Source organism: Anas acuta, chromosome 11 (genome assembly GCF_963932015.1).
Source record: "Anas acuta chromosome 11, bAnaAcu1.1, whole genome shotgun sequence".
NCBI classification, from domain to species: domain Eukaryota; kingdom Metazoa; phylum Chordata; class Aves; order Anseriformes; family Anatidae; genus Anas; species Anas acuta.
In genome coordinates, this window is record NC_088989.1 from 15711753 (window position 1) to 15728025 (window position 16273).

A 16273-nucleotide genomic window follows, 5' to 3' on the forward strand; every position below is an offset into this window, starting at 1 on the left:
AAAGGGGTGAGATGAGCTCGGTGCGTGGGGCTGAGCTGCGGTGGTCCCAGCTCGCAAATAGCTTGGGGTTGCTGGGGTCCCAAGGACTGGCCCTTGGCAGCCGGTGGAGCCCGGTGCAAGGACCAGGAAGAGGAAAGAGCATCAGAAATGGGGCTGTGAGAAGTGCTCCGAATTGGTGAAAACAGCTCAAGTTTGGGAAAAAACAGTCGTGCCGCTCAGGCGCTCTGTGCTGCCTGTATGGCAGCTCCCCTGAGCGTGCTGGGCACTGCCCGCAGCGAGTACCCCGGCAGTGCGGGGTGGTCAGGATGTACCTAGCAGCAATTTAACAGAAATAAGAGTGATCAACTTTCCCCGTTTACACAGAGACGGTTTTCACGCTTTTCACAGGCTGGCACAGACACGCAGCCAGTGTCTGTTCTAACGCGACGGTGCTAGAAACGAAGCCACGAAGCGAGTCTGTGACGGAGGCATCCCTGGCACGTCCTGCAGCGGGGCCTGCCTTTTCCCCTATATTAACCTAGCGTTCCTCTGGCTCTTTGCTGGCCCTAAGGCTGGTGCTCTGGAGATGCTTGCCACGCTCCTGCAATCAGAGAGCACAACTTCATTTGGTGTAGGATGTTTGGAGGGCCGAGGGGAGCGGGGCTGGGGCCGGGTGAGGAGGGGAAAACCAGCCGTGTAATATTTCAAGCCTATAAAACCCACCTGAGTGGAACCAAAAGGGAGCAGGGAATGGCTTACTGGGCTGACCAAGTCAAAATGTTTGCTCTGTCAGGGATCCCCCCGGGCTGCTTCTTGCCGTGATGGGCAGGCTGTGTCAGCTGCAGCCGCCTGCAGCAGCAGGTGGGAATTGGATGGTTTTTAAGGTCCCTTCCAACCCAGCCCGTTCTGTGCTTCCCTCCAGCAGCCCTGCTTTTACGCCTCTCGTGGCTTCTTTTCAGCTTCTTTTCCTCCCCGCCCTGCAGCAACAGCAGCTTCGTCCCCGAGCCTGTAGGGTGCACCTTCCAAGGCAAACGCGACGGGGTGCAAGTGATGCTTCCTTTTCTGGTGTGCTGCAATGGGAACCTGCTTCTTGTGCTACGCGGGGTCTGCAGGAGGAGCTGCAGCGTGTTCCTGGGAGGGTCCTCGCTCCACCTGCTGAGATTTAATGGAGACAGGGAATTCGCTGCCCTGCTGGTGTGGTATCTTGCTGGTGCCTGGCCTCTTACAGCTTACAAGCACGTGCTTGCTGTCGAAGGTAGACTCAGCATCTTGTCTGGCTGGGGCAGGAGGCAGCGGCTCCCTGCTTGTGGAGGGCTCCCCAGAAGGCAGAGGAGCGGTACCACCGTGTCAGGGGCAGCTGCTGCCAAATGCAGGCTTTTTTGTGCGTGTCCGTGTGTTGTTTTTCCTTTCATTCTTTCTTTTTTTTTTTTAAAGGCAACCCAGCTTGGCTTGAGCAGGAAAGCAGCAGTGTGACACAGCCTGGCCGCCGGCCCGGGCTGCTGAGGGGCTTTAGGAAGGCAGGCAGAGCAAAACCCAGAGCTGGGTTGTTGCAGCTAGCTCAATGACAGCAAACGGATGTGAACGCTGAACGTAACCGAGTGTAGGAAGCCTGCCCAGGGGTGTGACGGGATATGTGGCTGCACAAGGCTTAAATAACAGCTTCACCTCCCGAAATGTGCAGCTGCCCTCGGCTCCGAGCTGCGGTTCCGCGCTGCGCAGCAGACGAGGGGTTGGCGTTGGCCTTGTTCTCCACGAGGATGTGATTAAGGAGCTCGGCGTGTTCTCTTTTGTCAGCAATGATTTAGTTGTACTTCTGGGCTGTTGTCTGGAGAAGAAAAATGTGCGTGTGTTTAACGAGGCACCTTCCAGAAGGAGGCATGAGGAGAAGCCATGGGGGGCCGGGGGCAGCCGCTGACCGCTCCCGGTCCTTCTCCTGCCACCAGCACCGCGTTGGGTCAGGGCTGGAGCTGCTGGAGGTGGGGCAGGAGGTGAGGAAGGGATGTCTCATGGACACCGAGCCTTCCACCAAGCATCGTGGTCACGCAGGGGTTTCCCTGATCCACGAGGAGCTCTGTCTCCTCCCTGAAGAGCGGAGAGGTGCGACCTGCTGCCCACTGTGCCCGCCGTCTTCATGGTTTTTGCAGCAGGGCACGCAGGTGGAGAGCCTCCTGCAGGCCTCCTCCTCTCTCCACAGCCCTCACGCAGCCAGGAGGCAGCACACGGTGTCTGACTCGAAGCAGAGACCCGTCTGTGTCGCCGAAGGCCGAGTGTTTGGGGGCAGGTGGGGGCCGTGAGGTTCCTCGCCTGGCTTCGGGGCCTGCCAGCACCACAGGCCATGGCGTGGCCGCTCCGGAAAGCCTCCAGAGGAGGGTTTGTCAGTTCCTCTGAAAGCCACAGGAAAAAATGCCTTGGGCCAAAGTGACGTGGGCACAGACGTGACGAAATGTGGTCGGCCTGGAGTTGGTGTGCCCTGCTCAGGCCCGGGATGGTGCAGCCACAGAAATGTATGCCGGCCTGTCGGGATGGAGGGACTTCAGGAGGCCAGAAGTTGACGCCTTTGGACCTGGTTTTGACTTCCCTCGAGCAGCATTTTGTCTTTCATCCCGCTGGGAGCAGGAGCACTGCCTGCCCGTGGCCGTGGGGTGAGCGCCGAGGAGCTCCAGGGGAGCCGGGGCTGACGTGAGCTGCAGGAGGGGGGCTCATGGGGGCTGCTGGCACAGCCACGGCACGTCTCAGACACGTAGCCTGGGGAATGAGGGAATTTAATTGGGAGTTTGGCTTTTTAACAGAGTTTGAGCTTTGTTAGGGGGTGTTCGGCGTGCGTGATCTCCCCTGACGTGCTCTTGGGGTTGTCCTCCTCATGGTGCTCTGCTCCTTGGGAGCCATACGTGAGCATCAAGTCAATGTGAGGTGTCCTCTTATGCTGTTTAATGAATCCAAAGGGTTCCCGTCCCTCTTGTCAGCACACCTGGGTCCATAGCGGGCTCCCCCACATGGGAAAGAGCCTGTAGGGTGCTGCTTCCCTTCGCCAGCCGAGACGTGAGGAGCACAACGAGATTTTGCTGTATTTAATGTCTGTGAAGGGATGAAACTATATTTGGGAATTACTTTCAAAGATTGACATGTTGTAGCTGTTAACATATTTTTTTTCTTTACCAGAAAAAAAAAAGGCAACACAAATTGCAGCATGGGAAAAACAGGAAAAGCATAGCATATTTTTTTCTTTCATCTCCTAGAGAAAACATTTCAGTGACTGATATGTGAAGCTATGAGTTACAGAGTAGGACTAGTTGGAATTTGAAAATGCATAGTAAGTTCTTAAGGGACTTGGTAATTTGCTTTGCTTTTTTGAAAGAAACAAATCAGCTGGTAATGCGAAGCTTATGAAAGGGTTGGGGAAAATGCAGTTCCGAGCTAGATCTTTTTCCACGTTGACTATGAACTGTACTTTTTCCTTTGATGAAACATGAAATTACTTTTAATTTATTTTGTTCCAATCCCAGTTACATAAACTATTATTTGATTGTACAGCTGGACTGAAAAACCGTAGGAGGTCTCACATTTAGGATTCCGCTGCCTCTTTCTCATTAAGCCTACAGACTGATTTCTTTAAATGCACCTATTAATCTTCTTAGGGAGACAAATCGTTATTTGGTTGGGGGGGTCTTTTTTTTTCTTTTTTTTTCTTTCTTGTTATTTTCTTTATAAACTACGCTCCAAGGCCAACTGGCAAAATAAGTGCCAATGCCTTGAAGCCTTCTCAGGTACGCCTGCAGTGCTGCCAGGCTGTGTGGTGAGCGCCCGTGCTGAGGTGGGAGGCTGGATTTTAGCTATTTTTTTGGGCTGAAGCCCACCCCGAGCAGCTCTGCCACCAGGTACCCGCTTGCTGTGGGTTTGCCATGGTGTCACGGCGGGTGGCAGCAGGTTGGCGCACAGATCCTGACCTGTGCCACTTGTCCACAGCCTCGTCCCCCAGTGGCTTGCCCAAGAAGTCCCCATGGAAAGAGGTAGTGGCGGTGTGGGGCTGGCACTCCTGTCCTGATGTACCCCGAGCCTGGCATGGAGCGGGTCCTTTTTTTCGGCTTTAGCTGTGCAGCGGGTGTTGGCATCAGTTGAGTCCCTGCTTCAAGAACCCGTAGCACAGTGCTGCTTTCCATGGCACTTTGAGCTCGCTGCCCTGACCTGTGCTGGTGGTGTGCAGGGCTACAGGAGAAGTGTGGTCAGCCACTGCTGGAGCTCCAGCGAGCTTTTCCTGGGCTCTCTTCTCCAGCACAAAAGAAAGGAGCAGAATCACATTAATCCTCTCTTCCCTCCTCTGGCAGATCAGAATTTGGATGGATTTTTTTGTAAGATGTTGTATTTTCTTGGTTTTCAGCCCAATGTGTCTCGTATCAGGAAAATGCAGGTGATCGGGGCGAGGGCTGCCAGGTGCGTGTGCCCACGGTCCTGTTTGTCCTGGTAGCACCACCTCTAGGACATGTTCTCTTTGAAACGTGTGGATTTTTCACTCACCTCCCTATCAGCTTTGTCTCCAGCCCACCGATGATGAGCCGCTGGAATTTGGGTTCCTTTCACCCGCTCCCAGCATGGAAACTGCACCGTCATCGGGGCGAGGAGCTGGCAGGGCTGGGAAACGCTTCCTTGGCCTGCTGCCCTTGCCGACCTGCTCTGCTCTGCTCTTCTCACCGCCTTCCAGCAGCACTGAGGAGTGTGGGGAGCTGGATGTCCTGCGGGCTGCGTCCGCGCCGATACGAAGGTGGCAGATGTCTGCAGCAGATAGCGCTGGAGCACGTCGTGTCGGGGCCATAAATACTCCTGGTGCTGGTCTGCGCGAGGAGGCAGCGCTGGATTCAGCTTACATGGCTGTACAGCATCCTGTGCTGCTCAGCGCCTGCCCTGCCTGACCCGTTTCATTTAGGTAGGGCGGCTGTTTAGTCCCAAAGAGTGGAATTTTCCAAGCCTTCTCCCTGTCCCCTCTTTCTGCAAGCTGTGTCTGCTTGGAGATCCTGCAGGTGGAGAGCAGGGCAGGGCAGGTTGTTTCCATGTGCATCACTTTTGGGGTGCCCCGAGTGCACCTCGTGTTCTGCTCTCCTCTCAGTGCTAGGTCCGTGCCTGGGGCTCAGGTGGCACCTGGGCATCCCTGTGCTTTGGACTCCCCATGTGGCCCTTTTTCAGAGCAGCCAAAGCCTGCTTACCCCTCGTTACCTTTATTAGCCTTGGTTTCGACTGGTTGCGCCAAATTATGATAGAACATCAGGTCTTGCTGAACCAGGACAATGGTCCAGCAGTCATGAGCCGTTGTTTACCTTAGCCTGGGAGAAAAAAGGTATCCAGAAACATCACTCCGGGAGAAAACTCAAGCAACTCCCTCGGTATTCCTCTTGTACTTTGCCTTATCTGCCTTTCTTGTCTGGAAGCATCTCCGAGCTGCACTGGTTATTAGATTAGGATCTGATTTCTCTTGGCTGTACAACTTGGTTTCATCAAACCGGTGTCAATAATTGCCAGCTTAATTTTATTTATTATTAACTAGCAATGCGATCCAAAGCACTCTGAATTAACAAATTATCATGTGGGGTTTTTTCTTCGAAGCGTGGAGACCAAGTCAAATGGCTGCTTTGCGGAGTAATAAGGCGGCTACGTCTGGAATCCAGTTCTCCCAGTGAGCAAACTCCTTCGCCTTGAGCTTTACCAGTCCTGCAGGGCTGGCGGCCGGTCAGGAGGGCCGTGAGGACAGTGACAGCGCTGCAGTCTCGTGCCCAAACGCTCTCTGCTCCCGATGGCTCCTCCACACGAGGCGTCAGCTCTCCTGGTACCCTGAGGCTACCGAGGCTGCTTGAGGACCTGAACAGCACCGGGAAAAGTCGAGGGGATGACTGTGACGGAGGAGGTGCTGCGAGGTGCAAAGACACAGCTGTGGGATGGTGCAGGGGGGATTTTTCACAGAGGCACACACAGAAATGTTGGGTGTAGCACTTTGTTTGCCTGGGCACAGAGGAGGCCAGCAGTCGGGCTCTCAGGCTGGGGCTCGCTGCAGCTACCCGGAGCTGTGCCTCCCCGCAGCACACCATCCTCATTGCGTCTTGTATCGGAGGCACCGGGGCTGTTTTAGGAAGCTTTCCTTCCCTTTCTCTAAAAATCTACATTGGTTCCTTTCTGGTAAGTCATTACTGCCTCTTTTTTTAGGAGTGCTTCTCTTCCTATTTTTTGTGCCTGAAATGAATGTTGTTTCTCATGCCGAGCTCAGCTCAGTTGACTCGAGCTGTCATGGAGATGGATAATGATACATTTTTTGCATCAGCTTTTAATTTTGGAGCACAGGTGGAACTCATCCAAAAAAGGTCCCTGCAGCCTTCCTGGCTTCTGAGTGACAGGATACGAACCCACTGCTGCCAGGGGGGCTGTGGAAGGGACGGCGAACACAGGTCCCTCAGTGCCCGGCAGCAGCGAGCCCCTATCCCCATTGGGGCACTTCCCCACGGCAGGACAAGAGCTGCAGAAACCCCTCCAGGTCCTTGACTGCATCGAGCCTGCAGCTCAAAAGGGAGCCTTGCAAAAACAGACTTCTGTGCCGCTCTCCGGGGGGGGGGAAAGCCAGCAGCAAGTCAAGGGAACAGGCAGGCTGCCTCTGCTCTTCTGTTTGAATTGGTTTCCAGAATGTGATTTTCCCAAAATAACTTAATTGTCTATCTTTTTTTTTTTTTTTTTTTTGAGAACGTTCTATATTTGTTGATGAGCATTAAATTGACATTTTCTGAGAACTGTCCAAAACAGCTCCAAGAACTCTTCGCAGAGTGGCAGTGCCTCGTTCGGAGCCTGTTGCTGCGCGTGGCTGTGGCTGTCTCATCTCGTGTGCATCGCTCTGCATTTCCTGACCTTGGATGTCACCTGTCACGCCGTTACGAGACATCAAGTTCAGGAGAGCCTTCTGAAGCTTTTGGCATTCAGTTTCATCTTTGAATACGCTGAATAAATTTGTGTAGATCAGCAAACTTGTCCCTTCGTTGTCTGCCTCCCTCCCAGGACGTTTCTGAGCACACCCCATTTCTCCCGCTCTGTATCACCACTTGTCAAAGCCTGACCATTCACCTCCGTGCTCAGCTTCCTAGGCCTTGTTCAGCTGGTAATCCACAAGACCGTTTCCTCTTATTTGATGATGTTTTACTTTTGTTCTTTCATTCTTTCTTTGTAAGATCCTTTGACTTTGCCAAAAGCTGTCTGCAAGCAGAAGAGCCCTTCTCTAGCTGTCCACCTCACTTGTGCCTTGACTTCTCCACCAATATCCTCCGGATCCGTGAGCTGTGAATTTAGGAGAGCTTGTTGGTTGCCATTGGGCCTGTTCCTCCACGTGCCTCCCGATCCGGTCCCTGACTGTGGTGTGAGCTGCCTGGCGGGTGCACGCAGCCATCCTGCTGGGTTGTGCTGCCCCAGAAGCCGCCGAGCCCTGCTGGAGATGGGCGGCGTGTTCAGCACTTCCCGCTTGTGCTGCTGCCACTGATTGAAGCAATCGGTTGTGCAGCACGCTGGCAGCTCAGCAGTTCTGTATTTGATTTCCTGAAGAACTCGTAGGTGCGTCCTGCCGAGCCCCAGTGATTTGTTATTATTCATTTCATTGATTTTTGTCCTAACGTTTCTCCTACTGACACTTTTCTTGAGGCAGTGTTTCAGACTAACCCTGTGTATAAAACACTTCTGATGCAGGGACCTCCTTAAATTTCTCCTCAGCCAACAGCATTGCAAAGCTTGGATTCATCTTCTCTTTCATTCTTGTGTTCCCTGAATATTTCTGTTGCAACTCAATCATCTTCCGGCTTGATAGGTTCTCTGGCACATTTCCGATTTCAGAAGTTTTAGAAATTCTCCGTTTTTTGGCCCAGTTCGCAAGCTGTTTCTCAAGGGCTTCTCTCTATGTTTTATTAGCATTTTAAATGCAGTTTGCCAGAATTTGTGCTTTTTTGGGTTTTTCCTCATGAAGATAAAGCTTCTGGTTTTTGAAAGTTTGTTTTTTGCTCCTGTAGCCTTCTTAGCCACGGAAACTTTCCTTTCTAACCCTTCCAGCTGCTGCCTCTAACTTCTTTTTAACAACCTTTCTCACCGTCTCTGAGTTTCTTTGATTTAAATCTAAATCCTGCAGTAGTCATGTATTTGTTTTTACCATCCTGGGAGTAGACTGAAGTTGTGTTTGACCTGGTCACTGTCACTTCAAGTCCCTGGTGGCAGTTTTGGTGCTGAAGTTGGATGCTGCCTTGCCGTCGGGACCGGCCGACAGCCCCGCAGTCGCTCACGTGGCTGCTGTTAAAATCCGAGCGACTCGAGAGGGGGACTCGTGTAATTGCAGATTTACAAGATAAGCTATCGGAAACCATGTGCCATAAAAATCCCTTAGTTACGTGCCACGGTTCAGCTTCTGAACAAGACAAAGGTCTTGGGTTTTCCTGTGGGGCCTGAGCTGGGAAATGTAAGCGGAGCAATGGGGTGGGGGCGGAGGGGCGAGGTGCTGCTTGGACGTGTGCTCTACCCACCACGCTCACCACTTCTGGCAGGCACGGTATTTTCAAGGCTGTCCCCATCCTTTATAAATTACATGGTTTTTATGATGACCCTACTCTCCCGGTAGGGTCTCTGGGCTGTTGCATTAGGCTGGGGTCACGCAGGGATGGGGTGTCCCTGTATGGGCTATGAAGGAAGGCATTTGGGGGGCCCAAATGGTTGCCCCAGCAAAGGGAATCCTTGCGCAGGGGCTAGAGCACGTCCTAAAGCATGGGGAGAGGCACGTCTGTGGTGCTCAGTCCCAGGAAGGGTGCCTGGCAGAAGTTGCATCTTACTTGACAGGGATTGAGCAGCCCTGGAGCACGAAGCTGCGGGAGAACTGGGTTTTTCCACTGCTCACAAAAGTAATTCATTACACGCCACGACCTTTCACGAGCGTGCTTTGTGTTAGCATCTACTAAAATCCCTTCTGACAGTTCCCAGTCACCGTTTCTTGTCTTCTCTTCTGCAGTTGTTCCCCCGACCTCTCAGATTTGTGTTGTGGCATTCGCTGGTTGTAAACCCTCCATCACCCACAGATCCAGCCTGGACCTCATCGGGTGTGGGCAGCAGCGTAATTGAGCCAGGGGCAGCTGTATTTAAGATGGTGCTGATTTTTAATTCTGTAACTGCTTTTTTTTTTTTTGTCCAAGCAGTCTAGTCCAGACCTCCCCGTGTCAGACGCGGAGCCTTCAGAGCCGTGGAGCTGTCGGCAGCAATGTTCCTGAGCTCTGCAGATGTTTCAGCAGCGCTACTGGGAGGTTTTTGGTGCACAAAGCCCAGACCGTAGGCCCTCCCTGTCAGGCAGTTCTTCTGTTTACCTACTGAAAGGTTGCACGCCCTGTTTTCTCATCTGACCTGGCAATAGGTAGTACATTCCAACTAAAATTTGGGATTATCCTACGCGATTCCTGTGCCGAACCATAGGCACTAGAAATCATTTTTCTCTAAGCCACAAGCAACTCAAAACCGGCGCCATTTCACCTAGAGTGCGATTCCCCTCCTGTTCAGCTACCTCTTCTTTCCTAAATAGGCTCTATTCACCCATTCTTAAAATCAGCCACGTGAGTGCTCACATCAGGTTTCAGTCAAACCAAGTAGGTCAAATCTGTGCTCGTAGCAGAGCAGCTCCGATTCCTGATTGGTAACCAAGCCTCCATCTTGCGGCTGGAAGCATCTGCACCTTTCCCCCTCTCATGCTTCCTCTGGGTTTTTCTTCTCCTCACCTTGGTTTTATTGCAGGGGAACAGTCATTTGGGGTCCCTCTTTTTTTCTGCTAGCACAGGAGACTTGCTCATCCCTGCTTGCCCATCGTCGGTGCAGATCTGAAGCTGGGAGCTCTCTCCCACAGACATCCCCAGTGCTTCGGAGCCCCCCGCGGACAGGATTCCTGCTGCGGAGGTGGGAGCTGGTGCCCAGCAGGGTGAGCAGTGGCAGGTAGGGGCTGGGGCTAGGGGAGAGCTGCTGCTCTTCTCTCCGAGCTTCCCACGTAAGGCGCCGCAGGCAGGCTGCGTTAACAGCCTCGGTGTCCATTTTCTGTATGTCATTAGTGTGTGGTCTGACAGCAAAGGTGCTGGCAGCGGTGGCAAAGCTGCGTGCCAAGGACCCGTTGATGCACCTTGGGATACTGGTTTCAGGCCTGGGTCTCGTCTGCAAAAATTTAGTGGCTGCAGTGAGCCTCCTTGAGTTAAATTAGAGCAAATTCCCTTCTACCTAAAGCGAGGAATTCCCAGACAAGAAGGCTGTGCCGATTTAATGGGAAGGGATGGCAATCCAGTGCTGTTTTATCGTGTTGTTTTCATCTTTTCCTGAAGCTGATGACATCTCTTCACAGAAGCTGCCGTGCTGTCAGAAGTTGGGCTTACGGCAAATCATTTTTTTATGAAATTGAACTTTAACCGGCACGCTGCGAGTCTAACATTTGTTTTGGCTGTAAATAGTGCTTTATTTCTAAAGCCTCCCCGATTCTTGTTACTTCAATGAAAAGCTGACATTTTTACTGAGGGGAAAAGCCAGACAGATCAAAAATAAATAAATAAATCAGAGGCGCTGTGACGTGGTGCATCGCTGAGCGGGGTTTGTGGCGAGCTGTTCTGCCCCCAGCCTTCATTATGCTCTTCGTGGTCCCGATGGGGCTCCCCCTGCCCACCCTCCTCCCCGCCAGGCAGGGGGGCTCCGGCACGGGGGGTTAACAGAACCGCTCGTCTGACCTCCTATTGATAACTCATTAGTGGGCAGCGGAATAAATGGAAACCTCGGTGGTGTAAGTCTTAATGAGCCCAGTCAATGGCACTTGATTTTTTTTTTTCCTGGACAAAATTATAACTCTCGATGAAAGTGAAAGTGGCGATGAATGGTTGGAGTCTGCGGAGACGTTTGGCTTTGCCCGGTGCTCTGATTAAACAATTAGGGTTGTGCAAAAGCCAAACAGCCCCCATCAGATGGGTGAAATCCTGCCTTATTAAGGCACTTCGGTGCAATTTCTGGTGAGCAGCGCTGGAGGGGGCTTCCTTTGGGACCGGTTAGCAGCCTGGCATCTGCCCAGGAGAGGTGCCCTGCCTCGGGCCGGACCCCTGGAGGGGGTGTTGGGGTAGAAGGGCTGGAGCAAGGCAGCACGGACGTGGCCAGTAGAACCCCCTAGGGTGGTTGTACATCACCGGGGGGCCGTGGGGCTGCTGCCCGCACCTCCTTGCACCTGGGTGGAGGAGAGGAGCCACTTTCTGTTTTGATGAGGAAGGCACTCGAGCTAAATTCGGCAGGCTGTGAGTGCTGCTAGCGCCAGCTGCAAAATGGGGCGATAACCGCCTAACTGCGCCGTTTCCACTCGCCTTCCTGGATCAGGAACCGACCCAGCCCAAACCCAGCACGGCGTGCAATGCTGCTCTTTGCTCTTCAGCCTGGAGCAGCTCAGTTCCTCCCTTATTGCCTTGCTTTATTGCGTGGTTCCGCCTTGCAAGAACGGGATTTCAGCCTGCAAATTCCCAAAGTGCTGTTTTAATATTTATTTTCATCTGAGTTCCTATTACTGTGGCAACATGGACTTTGAATTTCATTAGTTTTATGCATTTAAGTTCCTTTTTTAAACCCTCTTAAGGTCAGACTCCGCGTGGATAAATGGTAAATGTATTACATTTGAGATTCGGGGTAACATTTTTCCTTAACAGCTGCAGATGACAGGTAGGAAGGGCACCGAGGCTTCTGCCTTCTTGAGAAACATTTGTGGGCGTTATCGGTGAGCACGTGCACCAGATCCCAGGGCTTTTAGGCAGCAGAATAATTACATAAATTCCTGTCACAGAGGCAATTCTTGCAAGCAAAGCGCCCTGGGCTCCAAGCAGCGCAGCAAGGCACGGGTTGGGGTGTGCAGGGCGCAGGGCCGTGCTCTGGCACGGGTTAAATCCGGCACCTGGGCTGCCCCGCAAGGGGGGAGGCTGGGCGCCAGCGCAGAGCCATTAAGCTCTTTAAGTGCTGTCCTTGGGAGCACCAGGAGAGCTGCTCCTAGCAGTTACAACTCCCGTGTCTTCTGGGGGAGGGAGGTGTAAGGGAGGGGTTGCCACAGGCACAGCTCCCCGAGCGTCCCGCTGCTGCTTTTCTCGGGGCTTGGCCTTCCTCAGGCGGTGTTCTTCCATAGATAAGTCTCTTTTCGGTCTTAAAAGGCTCCAAAATGTGGGTTGTGAGGGGGCTGCTTAGCATGTTTCAGCCGTCCTGGGGGCTGCAGACCTGGGGGTTGCTGGTCCCTGCTGGGGTGCTTGCAGGGAGCCCGCAGCTGGCCGGGCACCGAGCCGCCAGGCTGCCCACGGGCATCTTCTGTGCAACTTTGTGCCCAGCGCCGAGCGCGCAGAGAAATTCAATTGCATCCCTCGGTTGCGTAAGGGAAAGTTCAAGTCATGCTCTGTTTTGTAAGATGAAGCACATCCTTCTGCCGACCTGAGCAATTTACCTCGTTTGGGAAAAAATTTCGCTCTGCCTCCACCAGCTGAGCCGGGACTTTGGGGAAGGAGAGGGTGCTCGGGGGATGGCGCTGAGTATGATGTTGGCTGGGCTGGCAGAAATCGCTCAACCTTGGCTCACAGCTGTGTGTTTTCCTGGCATTTCAGCACGCCGAGGAGACCGGAGCAGCTGGACCAGGCGGCGGGACAGCGGTCTGCCTTCCCCTCGCTGGCACCCGGCTCGGAGAGCCCCCGGGAGATGCGCGGCCGCGGGCAGGCGGAGGGACAGCGGAGGATGCTCCAGGTGGATGCGCGGGGCCAGAGAGCGGGGCGCTCGCCCTCCGCGTCGCCCGAGCGGGGCAGCACCCCCACCTCGCCCTACTCGCTGCCCCAGATCGCCCCCCTGCCCAGCAGCACCCTCTGCCCCATCTGCAAGACGACGGAGCTCACCTCTGCCCCCAGCCAGCCCAACTACAACGCCTGCACCCAGTGTCACAGCAAGGTCTGCAACCAGTGCGGCTTCAACCCCAACCCGCATCTCACCGAGGTAACGCCAGCCCTCCTCTCCACGTTTTTTTTGGAGGGTTGAAGCTTTGTGGGTCGTGAGGGAGCGTGGCAGTCCTGGTTTCCTTCCTGCAAGAAATTGCAGCTTCGCTTTTGGCAGCTGCAAAGCATTAGGGGCATCGCTGCTGGGCAATTCTCTGCTGGCCACTCAGCGGGTAACTGCAATAACGACTGCAATTGCTGTAACGAGGCGTGGGGGAGTTAAGGTAGTTAAAGGGAAGGGCTAGCCTAGCCCTGAGGTTTGATCTCTGACTTCATGGTGGGACCTGAGGTGTGTGGCTGCGAGGAGGCCGTATGTGTGAAGTTGCCCTCAACTCGTGGGGCTCAACAGCAGGGGGTGAAGAGAGCAGCAGCTGGCAGCCCTGGGGTGCTGCATGCCACAGGGAATGGTGGTTTTGGGGTGAGCGGATTGCTTCTGGCTTCCTCGTCCTCAGCGGCCAGTGGTAATCAGCTGGGTGCTGGTTTTTACTGTTGTAAAGATGCATTTATCTCCGTGGAGATCGCAATAAGGTCTCAGATCCCAGCAGAAGGCTCCGTAGAGGTTGCAGGATTCCTGTTGCAGGTGCCCCAAGAGCTTCACCACGATTAGCACAACCCAAGGGTTGTCCAGCAGAGGTGTTTGCTTTGTCATCCTCTTCGAGGGACCGGCTGCTGGGGGCACAGCAGCTGCTGCCTGGGGTGACTTGCTTTCCTTATTTGCAGTATTCCTTCTGCAGCTATCATCCAATGACACAGAAAGGTGCCTGAAGTGATCTGGTGGCATTGAAAAGGGCAAAAGGGAGGCAAGTTTATATGGTTGCTGTATCCCTTGGTGATAGGAGTCAAGCTATGGCAGTCGCAGAATGGCTGAGGCTGGCGGGGACCTCTGGGTCCATCTGGTCCTACCCCTGCTCCCTATCAAGCAGGGATACCCAGAGCAGGTTGCCCAGGACCACCTCCAGGCAACTTTTGAAGGTCCCTTCCATAATGCAGGGATATGGGGAAAAGCCCCAGAGAACAGAGTGAGCCAGGTGCAAGCCAGGGTGTTTCGGCACAGGGATGGGACATGGACAGGTGTAGCCATTTGCCTGGAGCAGCTCTCAAATCCATACCTCTGCTAAAACCACTGCTGTTGTCTGAGTTTTTGGGGTCAGTGCCACGTGTACCCTCTGCCACGCAGCTCGAGGTGGGCACCAGGAGCTCGGTGGTACTGGGGAGCTGGGAGCCCTACCCGAGCTGGGGCACTGCAGCAGCTCCTGAGCATCCCTCCCCTCCAGAGGTCATCTCATCGACTTCTGCTCAAAGCAGAGATGGAGTGGGGTAGCTCAGGGTTTTATGCAGGTGGGTCTCAAACACTTCCAAGGATGGCGACTGAGCCTGCTGCACTGCCTGCCTCTCCTCAATACAAAACTTTTTCCTCTATCCTGCCTGATCCCTTAAGCCCAGCAGGTGCAGCGAGGTTGGTGCACGGTGTTTCTGATGATGTGATTTCCTGGGGTTATATTTTCCAGTTGTGTTTGCTTACAGGTAAATCCATTTTCACAGGAATAGCTCACGTCTCTACTCGTGGCTGGGGTAGATACAGCTTGCTAACTTCTCTTTCTGCTTTCAAGGCTGATAAGCAGGACTAAATCATCAGAAATGTCAAATTTGCTAATAAAACCGAAACCAAGGAAACAAAAACTGTTTTACGCAGAACATCCCCTCCTGCACAATCTGTGGCCTGCCAGAAACCACAAGTATGGTGAGATGAGAGCTCCGCCGCTTGCTTGGCGTGGCGCAGCCACGGGTCGCGGTTTCTGAAACCCTTGCAGGAGCCACAAGGTCTTGAAATAAGGTGTTTGTGTAAGCGTGGCGTGTCTCTTAATATCTATAAAACACACGCGTGCCCACACGTAAAGAACTAACAGCAGGGTTCGTGTGTGGGAGCTGCAGTCTGTCAGGCTCCATCCTGTCACTTCTAAAGCAGATGTCTCAGACAAGGGCTCGCTGTACCCCTAGCAAAACACCTGAACCCGGCAATTAGATGCTGCTTTATGCTCCGAAGGATGCACGTTTTTTAAAAAAGACACTTTTGTTTCATTATTTTTTTTTTCATATGGCTTGATGATCATTTTATTTTAAAGGCAAGTCATGCGTTTCTATCGTTCCCGAGCAGTTGGCCTCTTGGCGCCTGGCAGCGGCGTGTCTCGAGCTGATTGCTTGCCGAGCAAAAATATCCTGTTTGGTTTCTTGTTTGTTGTCTTTGCATTTCTTTGAGCATCAGCTCATTCTTGTCTCACGGGGCTGGGGAAACAGACGTTCCTGTCCCCTCTCTGCGTCGCTTGGAGTTTTACAGGCAGTTAATCAGATTCTCGCTCAAAATAAATGCTGTCGTGGCTCTCAGCTCTGTCGCGTGCTGGTGTGCGAGTTTTCCCATTCATTCACTAATTTTCCTGAAGGTCAGCGCTCTTCGCTAGGTGCTTATTTTAAGCCTGGGGAAATTTGAAGCAGGGAGCTACCAGAGCATCATTAAAGGCTGGAAGTGCAATGTGAAGAAGTAACGAAATAGTCTGGTAAAATTTATCAGTTGACTCGTGCTCCCATGTATGAAATAGGCTTTTGAATGGAAATGGAGTATTTCGAGTGCAGTCTTGTGGTCCTAATGCTCTGCTAGGATTTTAGAATTTCTCGTTGAAACTTTTCCTAATTTTCCTCTGGCTTTGAGGATTTCTTTATTTTTTTGTCAGGCTGTTCTGCAGGACCACCCTGGTACTGCTGCCATCTCCTCTGTGAGTGAACAGCTCGGTTTTGAGCTAGTACAATAGGTTTAGAAAATCTTTTTTCTCCATCTTTTGCTTTGTAATGCTGTTCGTGTGGCTCCTGCCTGATCCCGCAGCATGTTCATCTGATTGGATTTGCTCTGTTTGGTATAATGAGGAGGCAGGCATCCTAGCTGTTCCTTGGGGGGTTTGAAGTGTCATAGCACATTGCTAATCTGGGAAATGAATTTCTTCAGTATTGTCTTAATTTTATTTTTTAGGTTACTTTTAATTCATTTTCTCCCCATCCTAAATGATGTGTTTTCTTGTTTTTTTGTTTTTTTTTTAAAAAAAGGTTCTGATTTTAATCAAGAGTAGTGGCACAGCATTAAAATACGTGCTTTAATTTGTGTTGAAACGATGCTCACATCTAATAGGTTTGCTTGGGAGTGTTTTAGGGTCGTAGGGAATCCTTGCATTCTTCCTTATGTTTCTGTTGTGCTTTTTTCCAATTTAAAATCGTGCTCATCAGACGCAGTTTCAGAGGTATTC

At 52.6% G+C, this 16273-nt stretch overlaps 1 protein-coding gene across 1 annotated transcript in view; it reads left to right on the forward strand.

Moving 5' to 3' along the window:
* Positions 1–16273, forward strand: part of BSN (bassoon presynaptic cytomatrix protein) — a 65677-nt gene that overhangs the window by 773 nt on the left and 48631 nt on the right. Inside the window, 1 exon segment of the mRNA XM_068694194.1 lies at positions 12606–12984. Within this exon segment, the coding sequence (XP_068550295.1) occupies positions 12606–12984 (379 nt within the window).